General features: G+C 39.6%; 2 protein-coding genes across 3 annotated transcripts; one reads left to right on the forward strand and one right to left on the reverse strand.

The window, feature by feature from the left end:
* The first annotated feature begins 127 nt into the window (after window positions 1-127).
* Window positions 128-11,195, forward strand: ddx39ab (DEAD (Asp-Glu-Ala-Asp) box polypeptide 39Ab). 2 transcript variants are annotated; one of them, XM_077559807.1, is made up of 10 exons: window positions 128-244; window positions 888-1,104; window positions 1,196-1,323; window positions 2,950-3,226; window positions 3,303-3,421; window positions 3,497-3,628; window positions 7,187-7,296; window positions 7,469-7,613; window positions 10,336-10,483; window positions 10,853-11,195. In XM_077559807.1, the coding sequence occupies exons 2-10, from the start codon at window positions 897-899 to the stop codon at window positions 10,867-10,869; spliced, it is 1,284 nt and encodes a 427-aa protein (XP_077415933.1). In that variant the 5' UTR covers window positions 128-244; window positions 888-896; the 3' UTR covers window positions 10,870-11,195. The 2 variants fall into 2 exon arrangements, with proteins under 2 accessions (XP_077415933.1, XP_077415932.1); XM_077559806.1 differs by lacking the exon at window positions 128-244 and adding an exon at window positions 485-648.
* Window positions 11,196-13,260: 2,065 nt separating this feature from the next.
* On the reverse strand, window positions 13,261-25,423 carry LOC144044872 (CCN family member 1). Its single transcript, XM_077559564.1, has 5 exons — window positions 25,159-25,423; window positions 23,526-23,739; window positions 21,472-21,903; window positions 20,920-21,098; window positions 13,261-16,455 (listed from the first exon to the last, which is right to left on the reverse strand). Exons 1-5 carry the CDS (start codon window positions 25,207-25,209, stop codon window positions 16,150-16,152), a joined length of 1,182 nt encoding a protein of 393 aa, XP_077415690.1. The 5' UTR covers window positions 25,210-25,423; the 3' UTR covers window positions 13,261-16,149.
* Between the last annotated feature and the right edge of the window lie 766 nt (window positions 25,424-26,189).

A 26,189-nucleotide genomic window follows, 5' to 3' on the forward strand; every position in this document is an offset into this window, starting at 1 on the left:
TAGCAAAGTGCAAGATTTCCATCAATGGATTGTAAACTGCTGTTGTTTAGACCACTTATTTCGACACGCGAGATTGACCGTAACCTTGTCCAATCGCTGACTTCTTTTTATTTTGAGCGTTACACTCCACCAATGATGTAAGCGCCTTTTGAGCTAGGCGGGACTTCCGGTCACTAGTACACCAGTTGTGTGGCCTCTCTACTCCATGCGGTTTTGATTCACTGCTGTAGTCGCATCTATTCAGGTAAGAGTCTTACAATAGTTGATGTTAATAAATGAAACTTATTAAACATATGCGACGCTTTTCTATTTAACCCCATTAAAGCTTATTCTGTAAATGAACAGGGAACCAACAATGAATAGATAGACTGTTTCTGCATTGTTTAGTTCGTAGTGCTAGTGAGTTGTTTAGCACATTGTAGCCTAGCATTACTTGGGTTCGCCGCCCTGGTCAGCGCAAGCATGGCTCCGCTATTTCACGCTTGCCTTTGTCTGAAGTCACCCCGATTGCCGCTGTTTGTAAACGCAAACAAGACCTAAAGAGTTACTTAGTAGTGCATGATTTAGCTAGTCGCTTGCCACGTTATGCAACCGAATGTCGACTGGTGGGATCCGCAACCGGCGAATTTTAAGTTCAAGACCAAGGGGGTATCTGCTGTGTTCCTAATGAATGAATTGTGTTTATTTTATCAAGTCGGCCCATTATTGCATCGCCTCGATTTAAACTTTTGGATTACCGATTAGATTCACGTGTACATTGCTGTTGTAAACAGGCACTCATCCACACGTTGTTTTTGCAACTTAACTCAGCTTCTCACCCACATATTGACTCAAATGCCTCCCCGCCTGACAACATGCCATTTTTAACATTTTTCTCATTGCTTCAGGTTGAAAAGATGACTGAGAATGACGTTGATAATGAGCTGCTCGATTACGAAGATGATGAAGAACCCCAAGGAGCACCCGAGAGTGGAGCCCCAACTGGCAAGAAGGAGGTGAAGGGATCCTACGTTTCAATCCACAGTTCCGGCTTCAGGGACTTCCTGCTCAAACCAGAGTTACTCCGCGCCATTATCGACTGTGGCTTTGAACATCCATCGGAAGGTGATGCTGCTTTGACGTTTGTAGGCTGTCAGAATTGTGTTTCTTTTTATAAGAAGCGCTGATGTAAATATTTTTTGTCCGTCTCATATAGTCCAGCATGAATGCATCCCACAAGCCATCTTGGGCATGGACATCCTTTGCCAGGCCAAATCCGGCATGGGCAAGACAGCCGTGTTTGTTTTGGCTACTCTTCAACAGATTGAACCAGTCGATGGACAGGTTAGTATCATCCACGTTGGTATTTTTCTGTTCAAATCTACTTGTTTTTTTTCTTTTACCAACGAACTTGTGTATTAGGGCTGGGCCATTAAGTTTTTTTTTAGGGTGTGTCTAAAAAAATAATAATCTGGTGGCTTCCATAGTGCATAGTGTGCCCCCGACCCCAAAAGTGCTTACACTAACAACATGACTTTGAACAGAGAGAGGAGGTATAGTTTATAAAAGCACACTCATCATTGCCAACTTAGCAATAGTTAGCTTTTTTTTTTACCACTTTAATCAAACATTTTCAAAATAAGAAACAGCCAAAATAAGCACAACACACTGTTTTCTGTATGAAAAAAGACGGTTACACTTAACACTGCCAAGGTAGGTACGTGGCAAAAGCAGTTACTTTTCGAGAAGTTTTTTTTAACCCGAAATATGTGCTCTTATGTATGTTTTACCATTTTCACCTTGCATTACCTGTACAACTCTCCATGAGAATTGTTTTCTATATCCATTTTGCCACTTCCTGTCAACTGAAAATAACATTGCCGTTGCTAAGGGCTCAGGTAACAACCAATCGCGGCTCACCCTTTTACTGGGTTTGGTCATGTGATATTCTCAAGTTGAGCCTTGATTGGTCGTTGACTGAGCCCTGAACAACTGTGATGTTATTTTCAGTTGACAGCAAGTGGCAAAATGGCAGCCCCCTGAGATGGACTAAAAAACAACTGTGTATTTTGACGCTTTATTCATATTCCACCAATGCAATATTAACTCATTCACTGCCATTGACGGATATGGACGTCAAAAGTTCATTTGAGCTATTTCTATTAGTTTAAACATTTTCCCCACTTTTGTTAACAAGAGAGTAAAACCTGGAATTGTTTTTATTGTATTAGAACAGATATAAAATTTGTGATTAATCGTGAGTTTAGTGCAGTCATGCAATTAATTACGATAAAAAATTGTAATTACCTGGTGCCCCTAATTTTTTATAATCTTTTCTTAAAAAAGGATTATTAAAAATTAAACAAAAAATGTTTGTTTTTTTAAAAAAGAAAAGATTATAAAAAAATTAGGGGCATCAGGCGATTAAAATTTGTCATCGTAATTAATTGCACAACTTCACGAGTTAATTCACGATTAATCACAAATTTTATATCTGTTCTAAATATACAAAAACAATTCTGGGTTTTCATACTCTTGTTAACAAAATGGGGGGGGGAGGTAAACTAATATAAATAGTTAAAATGAAATTTTTAAAGTCTATAGCTGTCAATGGCAGTGAATGAGTTAATACTGTAAGAATATCATGTTTAGACCTAAACGAGATTGTAAAGAACATATTTTGTCTTGACTCCCCCTTTAAGAATTGTGTTTACATCAAGCGAACAACATTTATTTTGTCATTATCTGTGAAGAACATTTCTCTGGAAGTTCATGAATTTTAATTTTAGAAAGTTTTCAAAACTTGTTTGGTCTCAAAAGTAAATACTTCCCCAGACTGTTGTCTTTTTTTTTTCTTTTTTTTTTTGAGTGTCATTTACGGGTTCTATTAATGAAGGAGGAAGCCATCAGTTGATCGCCATGAAAACTCCTTCAGTTCTTCAGGCCATGTACTTCTGTCTGTTCTTATAGGTAGCCGTATTAGTCATGTGTCATACGCGGGAGCTGGCCTTCCAGATTAGCAAAGAATACGAGCGCTTCTCCAAGTATATGCCTGCGATCAAATCGGTGGTATTCTTTGGCGGGCTGCCCATCAAGAATGATGAGGATGTCCTGAAGAAGAACTGCCCCCATATAGTCGTTGGAACGCCGGGCCGCATGCTCGCTCTCATCCGCAACAAGACGCTCAGTCTGAAGAACGTCAAGCATTTTGTCCTGGATGAGTGTGACAAAATGTTGGAGCAACTTGGTATGTTCTGTTGAAATGTTTGCACGCATTCACTGTTTGCGAAGGTGGCTAATTTGTCCCCACTGTCTTCGTGCAGACATGAGGTGTGACGTACAAGACATCTTCAGGATCACGCCCCACGAGAAGCAGGTCATGATGTTTAGTGCCACGCTCAGCAAGGAGATCCGACCGGTCTGTCGCAAATTCATGCAGGACGTGAGTGAAACGGAAACGCCGTCGCTTTGCAGCTGTTTGCACCTCATACTAACAGCCTATTTGACTCTTGTGCAGCCCATGGAGGTGTTTGTGGATGACGAGACCAAACTGACACTGCACGGCCTGCAACAGTACTACTGCAAGTTAAAGGACATTGAGAAGAACCGCAAGCTCTTTGACCTCCTCGACGTGTTGGAGTTTAACCAGGTAATCTGGATTATGATTATTACCTCAGTTTTTATCATGGAAACAGTTTGACTTTGGAAAAAAGTAATTCTCTTCACATTTACTGTAGGGGACTATGGGGTTTGAATTAAAAAATGAATCAAAGGCTTTTTCACTTATGCAATTTAGAAATTAAATCTTTTTTTTTTTTTTCGATTCATTGATTAATCAACAGATTTTGTTTTTAAAATAATCATTAGTTACAGCCCTTAACTGGTTGAGTTGAAATCTCACACAAGTTCATCACCGTAAAATAAAATGATACTTTTATTTAAAGGAGAAGTTAAGTTAAAAATATATATATTTCTAATACAGGTATATGTTCTTCTAACACAGCATTTTGATTCACGTTGCGTTTGTGGAATGTGATTTTTTAAATAGTTTTTTTATTTGAACACATTTTCTCATTTTTTAATTAAAAAACGTAACAACAAAAAAGAATCTGACCAACAGTCTCTACCAATCTATCTATCTAGCCAAGAGAAATACAATTTGTCACAACACAAAAAAACAAACGTCACAAACATAACCAACAAACCCCGAGAAAAAAAGAGTCTGACAGACACGCTAAACCAAGATCTATGTAAACGAAAAAAATATAGTTCTGTCACAACACACACAAAACTACTACTCTATACTCTATACCCTACTCCATCCACACTCGCACATATACACACAAACACAATATATTCCTGGTGCTACTTTCAACATACAGTCGTTATGGAAGAAAGAGAAGAAAAAAACAACAAACATTCAGAAGACCAAAAAAAAAAGACAATAATTTATAGAAATGGTAAGTAAATAATATATCTAATACATTAATTTAACTCAATAATACTAATAGTATTGGGCTAATTAACAGGGCCTCAAATATTTGCTTCCAAACAAAATCAAACTATTTTTGTTTATTATTGTCTGCTGATATAGTTCTCAATATTTAAATATTTCATTCAAGATTTCCATTTACTTATTCATGGAGGGTCTGTATTTTTCCAATGTTGTGACAATAAATTCTTATAAACTAATGAAGAAAATGAAAATTGCCATCCCACTGGATATTTCAATTATTTCACATTTTGAAGTAAGCAAGTCTCTGGCGGAAACAAAAATCTGTTTACAGATGATAGAAAGGCTCAATATCGATCCAGGCTTCATGTATTTTTCCACAGTACCAAAAGGAATGAATAAGAGAATCGCTTCTTCAACACTTTAAACAAGTAGGAGGGGAAGATAAATCACATTTATAAATTTTATCCCTGCTAATAATAAATACTTGTCATTAATTTATACTGGATTAATCGAAGATTTTCATCGGTTGTAACTGAATATGTACGGTGTAAACATTCCTTCCATCTTATTTTGGAATCAAAACTTTGTAAATCCTGATTCCAGCCATAATATATTTTATTTCATAAATCCTTGCTATTTTTTAGCATTAATAAAGAATTTGTAAAGAACACATATACATTTATTTTTTCTGATTACGCTGTTCCAAGAGGTACTTTACTGTTGCTGTAACTCCGTTCTCTATATCACCATTTTTCTTTAATCCTATTTTTAACTTAAATAATTTAGAGTCTTTAAGCTTAAATAAAAAATTTAATGTATCAAATTAAAGTATTTTATTTGAATATATATATATATATATATATATATATATATATATATATATATATATATATATATGACAATGTCTTCACACCACCATTCATCCAGCTTTTCCACATTAATGTATTATCTTCAATTCCAATCGAAGCATTATTCCACAACTTAATCTGTTTTGGAGTTCCTATCTCTACCCCCAATAGATGCTTTATTTTTTTCCACAAATTTAAGGTATTATTAATGATAAAATTATTACTTTTAACTTTTCTCCTAGAAAACGTAATAGATAGTAAACTATTGGGCTGCAATTGATGATTTTCAATATCCAACCATGAATCTTTGTCAGTATTATTAATAATACGATCAATATAAAACATCTGAGTTTCTACCTGATAATATTCCAAATTAGGGATATTAAAACCCCCTTCTTGTTATGAATAAAATAATAAATACATTTTTATTCTTTCTTATTTCTTATTCCATAAAAAATTATTTTGGTGGTATTAACGGTATACACTGAAACAGATAAACAAACATGGTGTTTTGTGGAAAACACTACTTCACTTTTATATTTTTATGCGGGATCGTGAGTGGTCGGCGGCAACAATGAATACACAGAGACTGATATGCTTTGCTAGAATAACCGTGCCTTTTATTCCCCGCAAACAGCAATCAACACTTGTACTGTGCTAGAATAATCGTACCTTTTATTCCCCGCAAACAGCAATAATCACAACTCGCTTTGCTAGAATAATGGTGCCTTTTATTCCCCGCAAATGGAAATCAATACACTACAACGTTAAGCAGCATAATATGATGATCATCAGCGCTTACCTTGACACTAGACCGGAGAGCCCACGGTCCGGGTAGAACCAGCTGCAAAACGGCTGGGCAATCGTACGTGTTCCACAGATGACTCTGTCGGGACCGCGGGCCGCTGCGTCTTTTATTCGTTAACGTGAGAAACCGGGCTAGCCAAGCCCTTTCTCAGACACTTTCGAAAACATGTTTTGCGAAGCAGGGAAGGCTGTAGTATACTACAAGGAAGAGTTCCCAGGCTGATCCCGCCCTTTATTTACAAATTTTTGGGCACCTGGATTTGTACAACAGTTCAGGACAACAACATATCCTTATATAAGAGGTTTCATGAGGACATATCAAACCATGGTTATTTTCCCTTCACGTGGAAAGCCACATCATTTTAATCAAATTATTCTACCAATTAAATTTAACTTTAAATCGCTATATTTATTAAGACTATGTTTGAAGTCACTTTCCAATGTTAAAAAAAATATTATTTTACAGTTATTCTTTGTTTGCACTAATATAACAGCCAATATGTTTTATTTTACAATTTTGTATCTTAAATTGTTTAAATTTATCCAGTTTCCCCCCGGCTTTGGAATGTGAATTAAGCAGCAAAATCCAACTGGTTTTAGCTATCAGGGGGTGGCCATTTTGTCACTTGCTGTTGACTTGAAATGACACTGCAGTTGCTCAGAGCTCTGGTAACTAGGGCTGGACGAGTTTGATTTTGGCTTGTCTCGATCTTTAAAACTCAATAATCGAAGAAAAACGATTAATGAGGAGAACAGCGTGGTGATAAATACTTTATTATTCATTGATACTGTCTTTTAATTTTGCTAGATTTTTTTTATTTATCAAAATGCATCAAATTGATGCGTTCAAATGTGAAATAGTGTACTGCACATTTTCTTCCAAGGGAACAGGCCCACGTACCCTCTAGAGTGGTTGTATACTTCTCACCTTTTTCATCCGTAACCCGTTTTCATGCCTGAAATGCACAAGACTTGCATTTACAGTATCAATAAAGTGGAAATGCGCCGGTTCTTTGAGTCTTATTTGCAAGAGTGCAACTGTGCAAGAAGGGGGACACTATGGACTTAAGTGTTTGATACCCTGTCCTGCCTCTAGGTGGTGATCTTTGTCAAGAGAATCCAGCGCTGCATCGCCTTGTCACAACTTCTGGTGGAGCAGAATTTCCCCGCCATCGCCATCCACAAGGGGATGGCCCAGGAGGAGAGGTGAGGCTACCACACGTGTTCTTTCATAAACTGTGCACCGTTGACCTCCCAAGTATGTTAATGCTGCATTTAGTGGCACCAGTTAGCTGGACACATAATTGCCTTCAAAGAGGCAAGCCCTCCAGGAATGCGGGTGGCAGCTGTCCTGATGATACTTTGCTCCCCTCCGCAGACTGTCTCGCTATCAGCAATTCAAAGACTTCCAAAGACGCATTTTGGTGGCCACCGACCTCTTTGGCCGAGGGATGGACATCGAACGAGTCAATATAGTTTTCAACTATGACATGCCAGACGATTCAGACACTTATTTACACAGGGTGAGGATGCAAAATCTTTCTTTGTCATGACAATAGTGCCACAACTTCCTGAAAAAGTATCAACTTAAACACAAGGCCCGCCGGCCAGATCTGGCCCATCACATCAAAACCACATTTAAAAAAATAAAAAAATAAATCCATATTGGTCGAGCCAATAGCAGTGTTTCCTCTAAGTTTTTTTTCATCCACGGAGACAAGGGCAAAAAATCTGATTTTTTTTTCCCCCCAACCAAGGGTGGTGTTTGTCCATAGGGGGTGCTAATGGACATTAAGCCATCGACCGATGAGGTCGGGGCTGACGGAGCTTTTCACGACATGCCAAGTGCATGTCGGCTGAGCTGGATTAAAGCAAAAAATAATAATAATAAATAAATAATTATTTGACTGATGATTAAAATGACTTGCAGCCTAAAGTGCTTGCCAAAACATACATCTAAAACCTATGGCCGACTTGAGAATCACACCTCTAAAAACATTATCTTTATAAAAATGGCATGTTTTTTTCCTGGAATATTGCCCCCGCCCTCTAAAAAATATATACATTAATTGACCTTTTGCACGTGGTGTCACAGCCCTCCTTGCAACGCCGCCTACGGAACGCTGGACAGCAAAAGAGCCACTTGCCTGTATTGTAACCATTGAATCTCATACAGTGTAAAGTCCTTTATCTAATCGATTTTCTCATAAAACGGTCATATCTCGCTGTACAGTCGGTTGTACAGACAGACAAAGGAGTTGCTCTCTACCGCATACCTACTAATGAAGACAAAAGACGTTTGATGATCGATAGCATCAATCAACAGAAAGAACTGGCAGCCCACAAAGTATTCACAGATTTGCAGCGATCATTTTTTGCGAGGTTAGTAGATAAATGTTGTAATTAGTTGATAAATGTTCATACATTTTACTAGTAAACGTACACTCTAACAAAGATTGTAACGGAGGTGTCGAATTTTATATTTCAAATCGAGCCAGATAGTTAGCGTCCACTCCAACTGCACGAACACACAGATAGTTTTAAAATGCACCTTCTTCCAAACTATTAAGTGCATTTGACTGTTTAATAATGGGGGATTTCGTCTTTGTGCTTGGAGTTTTTCATATTCATGAAATTATTGCATAGCTTGCCACTACGATAGTCATTTGTTCCATGCTAGTACGCATAGTAACAGCATCATCAAAGCGTTACAATATAGAACGAACGGACTGTGTAAAAATAAGTCAGTCAGCATGATTAACAAGTTTTACCTTTGCATTACGAGGTATATTGTCCCCCGGTGTGAGCGTAACATCTCGTCCCAGAGACTCAGCCAGCGACGAGCTTTTGAATCAGCCCCGGTGTAAGGAGAAAAGACGGCATTGACTACATAATGATATAGGTCGTGCGCTGTGAATTCTGGCAAAGTCGGCGATTTAATTAACAGCAGGTAAAAACAGCAGGCAACAGAAAGTAAAGGCTGTTTTCAAACTAGCGATGTCCAACTAAAGTAAATATCGCGCTCTGAGTCCCGACTCAATGTCCAACTTCGACTGACAGGTGACCTTCGGTTGAACTAATAGATTCCATTGCTCTATGGGCAATAATAACTTTTAATTTGTAAAATAGCAGTTGCTAAGTCACTCCGGGGTAAACTTCCACTTCCATTCAACAATCATTTCCTTCCACCGTCCGTCATAGGGCAGTCACATCGGTGCAAATGGTCAATACGTAGCCTTAATACTCCGTCGTAATTTGTAGTGGACCTCTGCTATTTGCATGGGATAGGACTGAAAATAATTGATTCCCATTGAAATGCACATTTTTGTACCGTATGTTTATAGAAAGAGACAAAGTGCAAACAATTGCTTATTTTCACGGGGTTAAGATGCTCACCTCACATACCGGCTAGATACAGACTGACATTGACGGACAGATAGAAATCTATCTCAACAACAAGTTTAGCTGTTTTTATTGTTTATGTGGTGTTTAAACAGTAAAGCTGTGGGCGGTTTGTGACGGGGGGGTAACGCTTGACTTCACCATGCGTACCAGTCCCCCTCCCCCCTTTCTCATCGACGCGCCACGATTCACGTAGGTCACGCTATGGTTTCTAAACAACATCTTTCGCCAAGGGTGTGTAATTTTCAGGCCTGTCGATGTTTACCAACGGGGCACTTTCCGAATGAGCTTCCAGCCAAGTTAGCTCAAAAGTACACTGCCGGCAACTCGGCAAGTGTCAACTCCTGTCCCCTCCCATACGTCATGAAGATTAAATTGATACTTCCCGCAGCACCTACAAAATAAAAGTACGTACATATTCTGGCTGTCAGGACAGCTTCATTGTGACAAGCTGCGACAATAACGTGACATTTTTGCGTACGGCAGTTTGTTTCTTTTTAACTTTTCCAAATGACGGAAATCCGTCAGACCGACGGAGATCTTGAATCCCTGTTTAGAGTAGCGATTACTATTGTCGTTTGTTTTGTCGCCGTGCAAACTTGCTGGTCTTCTTTTTGTCTACCCATCCGGCGTACATGCCCCTCCCCTCCAGTATTGAAGGCACGGCGGTACGGTATGAATGTAACGGAAAACGCTGCATAGTCATAAGAGACGGTTGAAGAAACCATAACTACAATGTGTCCCGTGACAAAAATGGTCTCCAACCCATGTAGGACAATGTGAGCTGGGTTGACTTCTAGTCTGCTTATCCCTTGTTCAACATGCATACTTTGCTTTCCTCAGGTTGCCCGCGCTGGTAGGTTTGGCACCAAAGGCCTGGCTATAACCTTTGTGTCGGACGAGACCGATGCTAAGACTCTAAACGAGGTGCAGGACCGCTTTGAGGTCAATGTGGCCGAGCTGCCTGATGAAATTGACATCTCCTCTTACAGTAAGTCCCGGCATTTTCTAATAGCGGCTGAAAGGAGCCCGAGCCCTGCGGTCTGACCCACTGGGATGATTTATAGATTGAGATAGATTCCAGTCACTTGACTGTAAATCACCTGTAATTATCTTGCGTGCAACTGCTCAGTGAGACCCTGGAGTCTGGTGTCAAGATGGGCTCACAGATAATCAGTGTTATTTAGTCGTTTGTGTCAACTTGGGAAAACAGTTGGTGGTGCTGCTATGCAACTACACAGCTTGTTAAATTTAAAATGGCTTTTACATCTTTCACCTGTTGTTGTGGGTATTTTCAGCTGTTGCCTTTTGGGAGTTTTCACATGCTCAACTCATGTCTCCCCTCTTTTTTCTACTCTAGTCGAGCAGTCCAGATGAATCCCTCAGCCTGGGGGACATCGCCTCAACGTGTGGATCTCACCTTGTTCTTGGACTTGGATATCTACTTTGCTGTTTATTTGAAAGCTTCGGTTGTTCCTTCCCATCAAACTTGATTTTTGTCAGTTTTGGGGATGTGGTATATGATTGGTTTTATTTGTATTTTTTTATGTTTTTTCTTTAATTAAAAATGAAACTTTTTATAAATAGCCATTTCCCTTTTGTCATATTGAATTTGACATTAATCCTGACCGTGTTGTAAGCAGCCGGTATCTTTAATGGACTGAAAATGCAAGTTGTAATAAATAAAATTAAATAAAAAGACATGCAAAGCTGTCTAGCCTTTTAAACAAATGACTTTCAAACTTTTTTCAGACCCATTAAAGGGGAATTTAAAAAAAATAAAATAAAAAATTTAATGACCCCATCATAATCCTAACGTTAACTCAACCATCTGTACACTTAAATGCTGTTGGAATTGTTTAGCTGCCTGTTTTTGAGGAAAACTTTTTGAAGCCATCAGTTCCAAAAACTTTTATCTTGGTCTCATCACTCCAGAGTACAGAGTCCCAGTAGTCTTCATCTTAGTCAGCATGCGCCCTGGCCAACTCTCGGCGCGCGTTTTTGTGCCTGGGCTTTAGGAGAGGCTTCCTCCGTGGACGGCACCCATGCATGCCATTCCTCTGCAGTGTACGCCGTATTGTGTCACGGGAAATAGTCACCCCAGTTTGGCTTTCTATTTTCTTGGATAACTGCAGTGAACTTAGATGTCAATTTTCTTCCACCCTTCTCATCAGAAGACGCTGCTGTCGAGTTGTTAACATCCGTGGACGACCTGGACGTCTCTGTGAGATGGTTGCAGTTCCATCTTTTTTGCATTTTTGTACCACTTTTGCTACAATATTCTGACTGATAAGTAAAGCTTTGCTGATTTTCTTGTAGCCTTTGTTGGAAAACGATCCTTATGTTTTCCGCGTGTTCGTAATGTTGATTTTCAGAATCAGACTTGAGATCGGTGAACAGTTCCTTCGAAGGATTTATTTTCAGAAATTTCTGAGACACACAAGATAGATACAGCCAAACGCTATTATGATTCCCCGTGTGTCTTTGGCTCCTCCCACTTGCAGTCGCTATTATGCTTGAAGCATTTCAAAAAGCCCCTCCTCTTCCGCAGGAAACAGACCCCATATCCTCAGCCTCGCCCCTCGGCAGGAAACAACCCCCTCCCTCGCCAGTGGCGTCTCTCAGTCTCAATACAGACAAGATACTCAATACACATGAACAGATGGTCGATTGATATGGAAAAGAGTAAGTCCCACATGAATTTCTTAACGATAGATTAACATTTTGTGTAGCCAAATTGAGAAAAAGTAAAGTGCAGCTTAACCATAAAATTGAACTAGGATAAAATATAACTGGATTTTAATCATCCTCTTCCTGATCATCATCCATATTTATATGAATTTCATCAGTTGGTAAGTCATCCTCATCTGTTTCCTCTTCTGCCAAGACATCGACGAGGGCTTTTGCAGTGGTGTCAAAGTCCGGTCGTCGAGTGCCTGAGTCCTGCATGTTTTCGAGGTTTCCCACGTTCAACACAGCTGATTCATATTTAAGATCAACAGAAAGCTCTGCAGGAGCTTGATAATGATCCTGATCATTGAATCAAGTGTGTTGAAGCAGAGAAACCTCGAAAACATGCAGGACTCAAGCCCTCGACGACCGGACTCTGACACCTGTGGCTTTGGGGATGACGTCACCCTCAAACCATAGTGGTTCTAACTTGCCAGTCTCTGATGTGAAATCCATGGTCGAGGGGATGGGATCTCTGGGTAGTGCTCATGAGCCTTCTTCCAGACACATAACTGGAAGTTGACTCTTCTTGTGTGCTGGAAGGGTCTCTCTGTTGACCTCTCCACCTTCCCACCTTGCAAGCGGGTCCTCTTCCAGCAGATAAGAAGAGTCAACTTTCAGGTGCAACGGCTTGAAATAGTATTTATCCCCCTTGAGTTTCTCAAAATTTTGGCACGGTACGACCACGAACATAAATATATTTTCTTGAAATTTTATGCGAATGTTAAACCGATAGTCGACAAGTAGCTTAAAAAAATAACCAATAATTGTATATTTTTATTTTATCAAATAATTAGTATATAAAATAATTTTAAATTTGAATTATTTTACTAAACAATTTTACATGGCCATTTATTTTATTTTATTTTTTTAATCTAACAACCCCACCCACCCCTGAAATTTAAAATAAGGTACTGGTAATACCTGACAAGTTGGTTATATATTGGCCCATAGCATTTCTGACATCCAAGCGTAGGAGTGAAGTATTTGCTAATTAAAAAAGAAAAGAAAATTGCAAGGCAGTCGTTCAACCAACAATTATTGACTGTAGAAATCTTTAATGGAATATACAATATAAATCATACTGTAATTATTACAGATGGGATCTAATGTACACTCAGATTTACAATCCTCAACATTTGCATGGGATACATGCAAGGATCCGAACCCAGACGCATTCAGTGCTAAAATATACATGGACTATGTCAGTACAACTGGTAAAAAGGTTGGGCCATATACAGCCTGGACATTGCTGCTCTAGTATGTCCCTATAACAAAACTAAAGGTATAGTTCCAGAGCAACAGCATAGAAACATGACATTTGTCTAAGAAAGCTTGTATGAAAGAAGAAAAATTGCTTAAGCCACTATGGCACAGCAGGAAGAACTATTTCCGAAGAATGCTTCTCATGGTTTAAAATATGTAAGGTGTGTGATCATGAATCAAGTTCCAAAAACGTCCATAAAAATGAGCTTGTTGATTGCGCAGAACCAAAATACTCCTTTGACGACAGTCCCTTCGTTGACTGCACTTTACAATAACAGCAAGAAGTGTGACTAATGCTTTGGGTTCACGACTCAGCCTCCAACTGTAGCTTCTTGATGACAGGCCCTTTTTTGGCAGAACAGCAGTTCCGCCCTCGCGTCGCAAATGATAGGTTTATGCACAGTTTTTTTTTATTTTTATAGCAACCCAGCCAGCGAGGATTTAGCTCTCGCTGCTCCTCAAGTGAAGATTGTAATTTGCGCAGGATCGGGTAGTTGACTTTCTGGTGCCTGATTCCCAGGCTTGTTCCTCCGGTGCTTGCTAAATACCTCAGTTTCTTGGTGAGACAAAACAGGGGATGAGTCCAGCTGTGTAAGCGACCCTTGACACGCATTTCAAACCTCGGCACGTCAGGTTTCATCTCTTTTTTCTTTTTCCCCTGTAACCATCATCCATCTTCAGTGTGACTGATATCAATCTGTGGAAGTTCTCCTCATGCAATGACCGACAGACCTCTGCTGTTTTGTTCCTCGGATGAACCAAACTTGCTGCGTTCCCTAACGGTGTGTGAAACCCAACAATAAATACGAATGAATCAATAAATACCAAATAAGGCCACGGGCCACGAGTGTGTCATCAGGCCTTTGGGTCAAGTACTCCACATTTGGGCATTTGGGCCGCTTTCATTCATAACTTGTGTCACATGACCAACAAAATGAAACGGCAACCGTTACTATTCGTCTGTCAGCTATTTACATGTAATCCCCCAGCAAACAAAAGTCTTTCAGAGTTCAAGGGGGGCTCTTGGAGAAACAAAACACCCCATCAAGGACATAAAAATAAAATTTAATCTACACGAATGCAGAGCTGATCTGATGATGCACTCAAAATTCTTCCCATTCTTCTCCCCGGAAAAAAAAAATCACTAATGATGATGTAAGCACATACCTTGCATCTACTCATACTGTACATCCACCAAGGAAGCTGGCCTCTGCAGGGTGATTGAAAGGTCACTTGCTATTGTATAATACTTTTAAATTATTCATATATTGGAATTTTAATCTTCATTATTCTCAATGAGAATTTAATCTGTAATTGTTATACTCTTTTTTTTTTTTTGCTCTTAATGCAGTGTTTTCCAACCATTAGAGCAAATTTTCTTTTTAATCTATTAAACAATAATGCCATGAAAAATTAGACCCTATATGAAATATCAATGTTCCTGTCTCAATTTACTCTCAAATCTAATCTTTGTTGTGTAAATGTCAGGTGGATAAGCATGTTTATTGTATATTCTGCCATCTAGTGGAAAAGCATTGAATTGTTCTGCTTGTCAGTACACGTTGCTGGCATAGAGAGATGCACAAAGATATGTATGAACAAATTAACTAATTCACTGCCATTGACGGCTATACACATCAAAAATTCATTTGAACTATTTCTATTAGTTTAACTTTTTTTCCACTTTTGTTAAGATTATGAAAACCTAGACATTTAAAAATAATAATATTTTATTTTATTTTATTTTTAAAGAAAATATTATTAAAAATTAGGGGCGTCAGGCGAATAAATTGTTAAAAAAAATAGGGGCCTAAGGCAAATTTGTAATTGTAATCGCATGACTTCAATAGTTAACTCAAGATTAATCAAAAATGTTATATTTGTTCTAAATGTACAATACTTTTCTTCTAGGTTTTCATACTCTTGTTAACAAAAGTGGAAAAAAAGTTAAACTAATAGAAATAGTTCAAATGAATTTTTGACGTCTATAGCCGTCAATGGCAGTGAATGAGTTAATAATTAGTTTTCCGACTAATCAAGGGAAATGTGATCATTTCAATAAAGGTTGGGAAACACTGTATTAACACCAAAAACGAGAACAAAATGACAGATTAAATTTAGCATTCAGGCACATGCACAGACATTTTTGGGGGGGGGGGTGATTGAGCCAACAATGAGCACACATCACCAAAATGATTCATGAAAAAAAAAAAGTAGATACATAGATATTTTTAAACGTATGTATTATTTTCTGTGAACACAATCAACAGTCAATAAACCTATTTACAAAAGAGGTGAATGGAAGCTACAGTGGATATAAAAAGTCTACACACCCCTGTTCAAATGGCTTGTGCGCACTGCACAGGAAGGGGCACAATTCTCACAACAACTCATAGTAGCAGTCTGATATCAAAACACTTTTGGGGAGAATTGATGACAAAATGGGTGTTGTTTTTCTTCTTCTCAAATGTTGACTTAAGAAGAAAAAATGAGCTCCAGGCAAAGGGCACTTTTCTCATCCAGGGTAAGAGGGATGGTGCTGGAGCACCATTAGGGCTCTATCTGTGCACGTGCCTGCGGCACTGCATGGGGTGGTTTGGTGTCAATGTTTTTTGAGTTGTTGTTGATAGGAATGTAGGGTCTTAAGAGCTAGCCAGCCAACTAGTCAATGAACTTGTGTGTGTCTCCGTAGAGCCAGAGCTGCGGGGGCATGGCCGCCTCATTGAGATGATTGCACTCGTCGCTGCACTTGCACGACTGGATAAACATGACGGATCTGGTGAAGCGTTCGCCATCGGGGCAGGCGAAGGTGACGCTGGCGGTCCGCGTGCGACGAGGCGAGCAGCAGCGGCCGTCTCTGCACACCCCGCAGTAGTTGGGCCTGTGCAGGCGGGTGCTCCGGCAGCCGGCGTAGGACAGGCGGTGCGGTTCCGGGGCCTTGTGTGTTCGGGAGCACTTCCTTCCTTTCTGTAGAGGTAGACAGTGAAGAAGAGGAAGGGGTTAGCACCAGAAGTTAAAAAGGAGGAATTTGAAAGCTTGGTCTTCTTTCATTCTTTTTCTTTTCCTGTTCAGCCCTTTTTATCTTCTCTTTCTTTGTGAGCCTTCTCCAACTCCATCTTTTCAGGTGTGTCAGTCACAATTCTTGTTTTCACTTTCTTATTTTTTTACAATTCTGTTCTTTTTTTTCCTGTGGATTTTGGCAAGGGAAAAATAACTTGTGAAGACCAGATTTGTCATTTGGTGAGTGGTCGGGAGGGTAAGCCTGAACCTAGTTTTTTTCTTACCCCTACATATAAAATTTTTTTGTTTTTCTCCTTTTCAACCTCACGTATGGTCTTCCCCTCTTTCACTGCTCTTTCCTTTTCTTTTTTCACTGGTCTTTCCAATTCCTCAAGAGTAGTAGAAACCCTGACTGTCTTCCTTCTGTATCTGGTGCCATGATTCATTTTGGTCAAAAATAAGAATAGCACATACTTTTAGTGATCAAATGTAAGAATACAGTTTACAACAATAAAATACAATAACGTAGTATAGAGTAAATAATCACAATTTAGGGGAAGTTGTGCCATTGGCACAATTGAACCCAGGTCCTTTGGCACAAATTACCCCAAGCCAACCATTTTGAAAAAAAATGCACCCCCCAGCTGTTTTGAGCCAGCATCATGCTAACCATATATCAGTGTTTCCCACAGATTTGAAATCTACTTGGGTGGGTGGACTACGGCGGGGGTGAGGGGGGGGTTTGGTACTCAGTCGTTTTACTTGCATCTCCTCTAGCCTCAAGATCCACAAGTGAGTGACAATGAACTAACGTGACATGCAGTATATCTGTTTGGGTTTTTTAAAATATATTTTTATAACATTTTCTTGAAAACTTCCTGTTTACCCAAGTATTAAAATTGTGTGGGAAACACTACATATAGACCCATGATGTAGCTTACTAAAGCACTAAAACATGTGTGAACTGTTTTTAAAGTTGTCTACAATTGTTCAAACACAGCCATCAAAAAACCTTAACTCATTTGCTCCCAAAACATATAAACAATCAAAAAAAAAAACTATTTAAAATATTGCCAAACAATTAAAAAATATATATTTTAAATACTGGCATTGTCCCCAAAAATTATTTATATATTTTTTTAATATGTTTTTTTTATTATGCTAGAGCATACAGAGGGCCTTGATGCAGCCTCTGACCTGAAGAGGTCATTGAAAGCAATGGCCAGGATGTGGCAGCAGAGTATAAGAGATCAACCAGGGCCATGTTGCAAAAAGCTCTTTTACCCAGTGTTTTCAACAGGTTTGTGAATAATGATGAAACTTAGCTATATTCAAATGCTAATTTCTGAAAAACGGAAACAGATAGAAATGTACTTTTTTCCTGATGAAAGAAGAGACTCTAATCTTTCTTTTGGTAGGTTCCATGTTTTTATAGCAATGGAACAATATTCTGTGGGCCTTGCAAAATCAGTCAAAATCCAGTAAAACAGCTAGGAGGGGGTTGCTTCAGTGAAAATGGCTGGGAGTGAATGAGTTAATCATAGAAATTTTACTTTGGGGGGCATAAAGATGTTTTTTGAACTTATATGTGCTTACCTCTCTAGTCACACGACTCCCTTTTTTACCGGATGAGCGAAATGGATGTCTCTTCAAAAATATGTGGTCACATGACCAACTTCTTCTATGGTTTGCGAAATAACAGTGGTGGAACTACTTGCCCCTTGGCACAAATTACCCCACTCTCCTCTACTTCATGTAAGATACCTTGTGTTTTAACTGATTGGACATTCAAAACAACACAATATTAAACCGGTGACATTTCATTTTTTCTAGCAATGTAGCTGCTTTGGCTTTCAGCCATGCACGCACATTAGTGCGCTTGGAGTTTTACTTTGGACAGAGTCACAAGAGGTGATTGAAGTGAGGCCACGTTCAAATCTTGATAGCAATTTAGTTAACACATGTATGCAGACCAATGAAACTGAACATTTGTTTTTGAAATAGATCTGCAATGACAAGCTTTTTTAATCATTTTTGCAGGTCTGTGTAAAAGGAAATACCTTTCCCCAGCATTAATGTTTGTCTGCACATCTTCATCATAAAAACACAACTAGATTGTTGTCCGGTTTAACAACACTAAATTGTTAGTAGTAGTGTTTGTGAATGATTGTCTGCCTCTTTGTGTCAATTCTGTGATGTGCAGGTGACGAGTCCAATGTCTGATGCTCAGAGGTCAGATGGGATGGGCCCTTGAGCGCCCCCGTGCCCCATGAATGGGATAAGCGGTAAAGAAAACAAAGACAGCTTTATAATATTGTGCTTCCATTTGCTTGGTATTAGCAGTGTGAAACAAGTCATTACTCAAACACACAGACTCAAAAGCAAACTTAATGTACTAAAGTAAAAAAAAACAAAGAGGTCAGAATACTGCATAGGTTAACAGCATACTAAGAGCGTACCACCACCAAGCAACGACTGATGCTGATGCACATCTTAACACCCACGACAGCTCTGCAAACACTGCGTGAAACAGGTGCATAACAACCCATCAGCCTCCTAAGTGGGTCGTGGCATTGCAGAGCATTTGCCGGCGGGTGATGTGTAGGAATTGTGAGAGAGCGACAGAGTGGGTGACTCGAGTGCTCTTTAAATCACACAGCAGAGACGCTGAGTGCAACTCCAATTACAAAACCCCACAAACAAAGAGGGGAAAGTTTTCAGCGATATAAAGTGTTCTAAAATATAATCATATTTTTGATGTGTGTAGTAGGGCAGTATACTTCATTTTTATATTGTCAACACTAAGAGTAAAAGCCTTATAAGGCTAAAGAGCTGTGTTTTGTACAGTAGATACTAAGATGCTGTAATATTAGTCATTTTTCGTAAAGGATAAAAAATATATGATTGTATTGCGTACTAGTTTCCACTTCTGTCTACCACCATTTGTGTTCAAATATACAATGTTTAAAGAGTTCTGAAACTGTGACTATCAATGCTAACCATTAGCATGTCAAGGCCCTTATATGATAGCATTAGCATTAAGATAGCGGCCCATTCTTAATGCAACATTGTTGCTGTTTTTGGGTGTGGGTACTCGATGTGATCGGGCTGCCAGATCATATCAGGGTCGCCTACCGATGACGTCACGCTACAGGACTGGCAGAAATTATCCGGTTGATGTTGAAACGTTGGAAAGAAAATATTAAAGATATAATTTAAATAACAAAAATGCATGAACTGAAATTGTAAAAAGTAAATAAACCTAAGAATATTAAAGCAGGGTTTTTTTATTGAATAAATAATAAAATAGATTGAATAAATAATAAATGAAAAAAATAAATATAAAAGAATGGCAATAAAATATCACATAAATGCAAAAAAATAAAAATAATTAATTATTCAAATGCTATACACTCAAATTAATTTACTGAGATTGGACAAATATTGTCATTTTAGATTGCTAATGTGTTCCTAATATCATTAAGATTGTTTTTGTGATGTATTGTGATTTGCGAACAGCTAAAAAAGAAACCAAAACAAAGTAGCACTGCTGTACTGAGTCTGATGTCAACGGCAGGCGCGAAGGCCACTGATACGACCTGGCAGCCCATCTGGTAGTGGTACAAATGGGTGCTCAAGTTGTACTACAAGTAGGAGTGGCATTAAAAAGCTTCAGCCTCTTTTTTTGATGAGTAGTTCATAATTTATCAAACTGCTGCTTATTGTGAAGGAATCTGAACTGAGTTCACTGCAACCCTAGCGCTAACAAGTCAAAGCATAACATCAGCCGAATCACAGCTTTTATCTCAAACAACTCATAAGTCGGGTCAGTCATATGTCAAGGCACCAGTGTAATGGTGCCATGAAGTTGCGTTAATATATAAATATTGCTTTGGATAATGTATGTGGCATGCTGTTAAAATGCATACTATTCATATCTATCCTTTCAACAAAACTACAATTTAAAATACTGGACCCTCGATATTCATTTTTAGGTCCTAACTCCCCATTACGTTTAACTTGTTTAAAAAGCTCTATTTATCAAGGTGTATGTTAAGGGGAAGGATTTCGTCAGATTTAGAGGTTTAAATCCGATCATATGACTAAATGATGCATGCATGACATTTCAAAGTTTCCTGATATCCTATTTTTGAATAAGGTTAGCTTTCAAGTAGCCAACCGCTAATATTGCTGGATTCAAAGGAAGTGACAAATTCCGTCATTCATCACATCCCACATGGGACGTTGGCCACACAGCAACAGGACCGTGAATAGATGGAACAGACCAGCATGTCTCCATGCTACTCAGCATGATATTAATACAGATCTAATCCCTTGAGAGCAACCCTTTCCTGAGTAAACTCAGCACATTATGCATAGTGATTGTGAGCCATAGATAGAGGCAACATTCTTCTAGGAAATGTTCCTCACCTTGGCCGGGATCGACATGGAGCTGCAGGGCCGTATGTTGCAAAGACGGGTCTCCTTGACCAGCTTACATCGAGCATTGTCGTTGGTTACCCGTGAGGAAATGCCCATCCCGCAGCTGCGAGAACACTGGGACCAGGAAGTGGTCTGCACCACGCACTGATCTCCCACCTGCCTCCAGGCTACGAGAGAGGACGAAAGAGAGCGTGAAGGCCAAACGCGAAAACCATCAGCGTCTTAAGATCAGTGAACGTTAAATTAGGAGTTGAAGCAGCAGAGGGGGAGTGAGAGGGGAGGCAAATAGAGATGCAAAGCACACTGGCTTCATTCAGTGAGAGGGTGATTACAGAGAGGGAAGGCTGGGTGACAGAGGTATGTGCTGTGTGAGACCTGTGTATGTGAGAGAGAGCACCTCTGGTGTGCAGGGAGCCAGTGGAAAACAAGCCACATGTAAATGCTGACACACACACACACACAGCCAAAGGCTCACAGTGGGGCCATTTGTGCGTCAGAGGGTCAAAATGGCTACAACACAAACACGATGCTAGTGCTTACCCGCCAGGTGCTTGTGGCTGCGGGGCTTGTCCCATTTGCCGCCCACCTCCACTAGTTCGTTTCCCATCTCGTTTTTGGGTTTGTAGGGATACAACTTCTGGTAAGGTTTTGCGTACGGCTTGGCGTAAGGGTAAGCTGAGTAGGGGATGAAGGGGTACGGCGGGTAAGCAGGAGGTTGAGGTTGCCAGTGTACCGGCGGCATGACGGTTGTTCCCCTGTGGCAGTCGATGCTAAGGCAGCACTGGCCCGGCACCTTAACCAGGTGTGGGGCCGGACAGGAAGGTGATGCCAGGGGCAGGTGGCTGGGGCAAAGGGGCACGCAACCCACTGCCCCGTCGATGCAGGTGCACTGGTGCTTGCAGCCGGCTCGAAAGTTCTCGCCGTTTTGATAGATGCGCCCGTTGTATTCACAGGAGCGGCCTTCTGCCTTTGCTAGGAGCAGGAAAGATGAGTGGATTAGATTCAAAAAGAGCAGAAAGAGGCTCAAGGCACATTTAAAGAGCGTGCAATAAATGAGGACTGACACACTATCTCCAAATTGGTCAACCAAATTCTATTCTTAGCCCTGAAAGGAATTTGGTCTTGTTTACAATGTTGTTCCCCTCAGTGGGAGCTGGGAAGTAATGAAGTACAAATACTTTGTTACTTTACTTGAGTCATTTTTTTTTTATCTTTTAAAGACTACTTTTTACTTTTGTCCGTTACATTTTAACCAATTTACTCCCCTAAACGCATAAAAACGTATATTTTAAATATTGCAATGGCCCCCAAAACACATTTATATGTTTTTTTATGTTTTTTTTATTTTTATGCTAGAGCATACAGAAGGCTTTAATGCAGCCTATGACCTGATGAGGTCGCTTAAAGCAATGGTAGTTATTACAAAAACGTCCAGCAGGTGGCAGAAGAGTATAAGAGATCAACCAGGGCCATGTTGCAAAAAACTCTTTTCCCCAGTGTTTTAAACAGATTTGCTATATTCTAATGCACAACGGAAATAGATAGAAATATAATTTTTTTCCTGATGAAAGAAGAGACTCTAATCTTTATTTTGGTATGTTCCATGTTTTTATAGCAATAGAACACAATATTCTGTGGGCCTTGCAAAATCAGTCAAAATAGAGTAAAACAGCTGGGAGCGAAGGGGGTTGCTTCAGTCAAAATGGCTGCGAGTGAATGAGTTAACATGAGTATCTGTACTTTTTACTTAATACATTTTCAAAACAAGGTTGTTACTTTTGTTTTTAAATGCATGAAAACGATTAAAATACTTGACCTGGAAGAAAAAGCAGCCGTCAATGCCTCCTGGCTCCGCCAATCATATGAAGCGTTTCACACGACGTGCAATTGGCTGGATTAGAACAACCCATAAATATGAGGGCCGCCACAACAGAGGATAATTTGAATTTGATAGTAATCAGTCAACTGGCCAATTTATACCCATTTTTGTTCCATTAGCTAATATCTTTCAAATTGACGGAGGAGTAAACACCCAGTAAATATACTTTTTACTTATACTCGGCAAGTACATTTCAGAGCTTTTTTACTTGTACTTGAGTAATTATTTGAGTGAGTACTTTTACCAAAGTTGTTTTTTTACACATGTAATTGTACTTTTACCCAAATGGACAATGTCAGTACTTTTCCCATCTCTGGTGGGACTCCCCCATTCCAACACCCCGAAAACACCCCTTTATATAGAAACACTCCCAAAAAAACACACATATAAAAATACCAGTGTGTGTGTGTGCGTGCGTGTTTGTGTGTTTCATGGGGTTGTTTGTGTACACACTGAACTACTTATATAAATCCCGGACTTGGCTGGTTTTCAGTGTGCAGCTCATGAAGGTGCTCTGTTTTTGAAAGGTGGCTCTGGCTTCAAACCTCAAGCTCCTATCAAAGAGAAACTCCAGCCGTTTGGCCCAGGAGCCAGATTCCCCTCCCTGAAGTTACACATTCCCTTACACAACCCTGAAGTAAGAGCCAATCTGCGCCCAATCGAAAGCCAAAACCGCTCTCCGCGGTGGCCATCAAACCACTTCTTAGGTACGCACCCCTGCAGATGCCGTGGGTACGACCAACGTCATTGCCGTAGTTGCACTCCAGGCCTTTATGGTGGTCACAGGGCCGTCCTTCGTGGCAGTCCTGGTTCAGCTGAGCTGCGCACACTTTGCAGCAGCCGCATCCATCCGGGACAGAACTGACCCCCGGGGGGCAGGATGGCGGCCCGGCCGGACACTCGCACACAACTGGACACTCTGCAGTCACCTACGTGAACGAAAGGGATGCACACGTTTTCAAAACAAAGCCGTTTTCAGGCCATGAGGCGCTACATTAGAACCTTACAGGACAATAGTTTGACTCATGTTACACACGTCATACAAATTCCTCAAAGTGTGAGAGGCTATAAGCATTGGTTGAATACCCAGCTCTGTCCCGAGCCCCGCAGGGATATCTGTCGCCTTTCGCCAGGCTTTTTTTTTTTTGCTGGCTGAGCATGTATGAAAGCGATGTTCTCTGACCCCTGGCCCCACAGCCACCACCTCCCTGCTGCTTCATCTTTTGTTTCACACCTTCTCCTTTACTCTTGCGGCACACACTCAAATAGTAACTCTCTGCTATTACGAAGATCTTTTGAAAGAGATCGTTTTCTGATTGGGACACATAACTCCAGACAAAATCACCCTAACTTAAGAAACTATAAAGGGATGGGGTCTCAACTTTATGTGCTGTTATGAGTAATAATTATTATTTAGAATATTGTTTATTAAAACAAATGTTCCCCCAGTCACAAGAGACAGCAATAAAAATAATAATAAAAAATAAATAAATGTAATTTTAACTGTTCAATTTGGTCAGTGTGGGGGGGGGTGCGGGCTATTTTTTTTTGGGGGGGGGCTTCAAGAATTTACTCAGAAACTGAATGTTTTAGTATTTTGTATGTGGGTTATTTAAAATGTGATGGGTGGGACGTAAATGTCCTCCAATTCTGGAATGACCCATATATGGGAAATTGTTTACATCTATGTATATAGATAGATAGATAGATAGATAGATAGATAGATAGATAGATAGATAGATAGATAGATAGATATACACACATATATAAATATATATACACCTATATATATATATATATACATATATAAATATATATACACCTATATATATATATATATATATACATATATAAATATATATACACCTATATATATATATATATATATATATATATATATATATATATATACACCCATATATATATACACCCATATATATATAAAAGTGTGTGTTTTGTGTGAGTGTGTGTCATTTAAATCATGTGCACCTCTTGAAATGAATTATAAATAAATTGTAGCATTTAAAATCACAACCATTAGCCAATATTTATATTATGTAAAGTGCTTACAACAAACAATAATAGCCGTCAATGATGCAGTTTTATACATTTTTTTAATTGAAAAATAACATGGTATTCTAGTTTCTTGTAAATATAGTCCCAGTCAGAGCAACGATAAATACATTGTGGCCACTATATGCATGCAGCTTCCGGCGTCCGAGCTCTGTTTTCCAAATGATAGCCTACTACAATCAGGCGATGCATAAACGATTATTTTAGCTGTCCAAGTTTATTGTCCAAGTCCCGAGACAGTCAGCGTGACAAAATAATAAAACACACGCACTCACCAAAGCGATTGTCACCGCTTGCATGACAGCAAGTAACAGCAGCATCCCCATGCTGTCAGCTGATTCACATAGAAGACGCCAAGCGGGACTTGTTAAAGAAGAATAAATCCTCTTCCGGTTCAACAACAATGGCGTTTGTCCACAAAAGATTATATCCGATTCGCTCAACGGTCATGAAACGTCCTCCATCACTTGTTAAATGTCATCGATCAAAGTTTCAGGGCTAGTTTTTATATGAGCGCGGTGCTTTTATAGTCACCACGCCCACTGCTGCTCCGATAACTAATTAGCATGGAGGCGAGCTCCAAAGCGTCTGAGCTAGAGAAGAGACTGAAAGGGGGCGTAGTCCAACATGAATGCGATCATTCATAAAATTCAGAATTACTACATTCCAAAGACGACCAGGCCTTTGGGTGCTTATTTATTTATGATCAAGTGGAAATAACATTTTCTCTGCTTTAATGTTATTTTCACACGCATACCTTCTTCCCGCCAGCTGTTTTTGTCACATGACATGCTATATAGGCAACATCTCTCTCTCTCTCTCTCTCTCTCTCTCTCTCTCTCTCTCTCTCTCTCTCTCTCTCTCTCTCTCTCTCTCTCTCTCTCTCTCTCTCTCTCTCTCTCTCTCTCTCTCTCTCCCTCTCTCTCTCTCTCTCTCTCTCTCATTGACAATTTTTTAGTTCATTTGGTCAGTGGTTTCCATGAAGGAGTTGATGTCAGCGGTGGACCTGTCTGGAGAATCTCGCTGTCATCTTGTCAGGAAGTGTGCTCCACCTGAACCTACACCTCACTACATGCGCACTTCCACACACTCCATCGTCTGAACCAGTGTTGTTGTTGATGTTTTCCTTTCGCCGCTTATATTAAAGTTGAAGAGTCACTGTAATTTGTGCCAAAAGGAAATATATATGCACCTTCTTCATCCTTACAGTATCAACATGAACATGCATTTGCAGTTTAAAACTTTCTGTACGTACCCGTGCTCACCTGCTACAAATTCACATCAACTGGTTGTATTTGACTAGCAT

The sequence above is a fragment of the Vanacampus margaritifer genome, chromosome 2, assembly GCF_051991255.1.
Source record: "Vanacampus margaritifer isolate UIUO_Vmar chromosome 2, RoL_Vmar_1.0, whole genome shotgun sequence".
NCBI classification, from domain to species: domain Eukaryota; kingdom Metazoa; phylum Chordata; class Actinopteri; order Syngnathiformes; family Syngnathidae; genus Vanacampus; species Vanacampus margaritifer.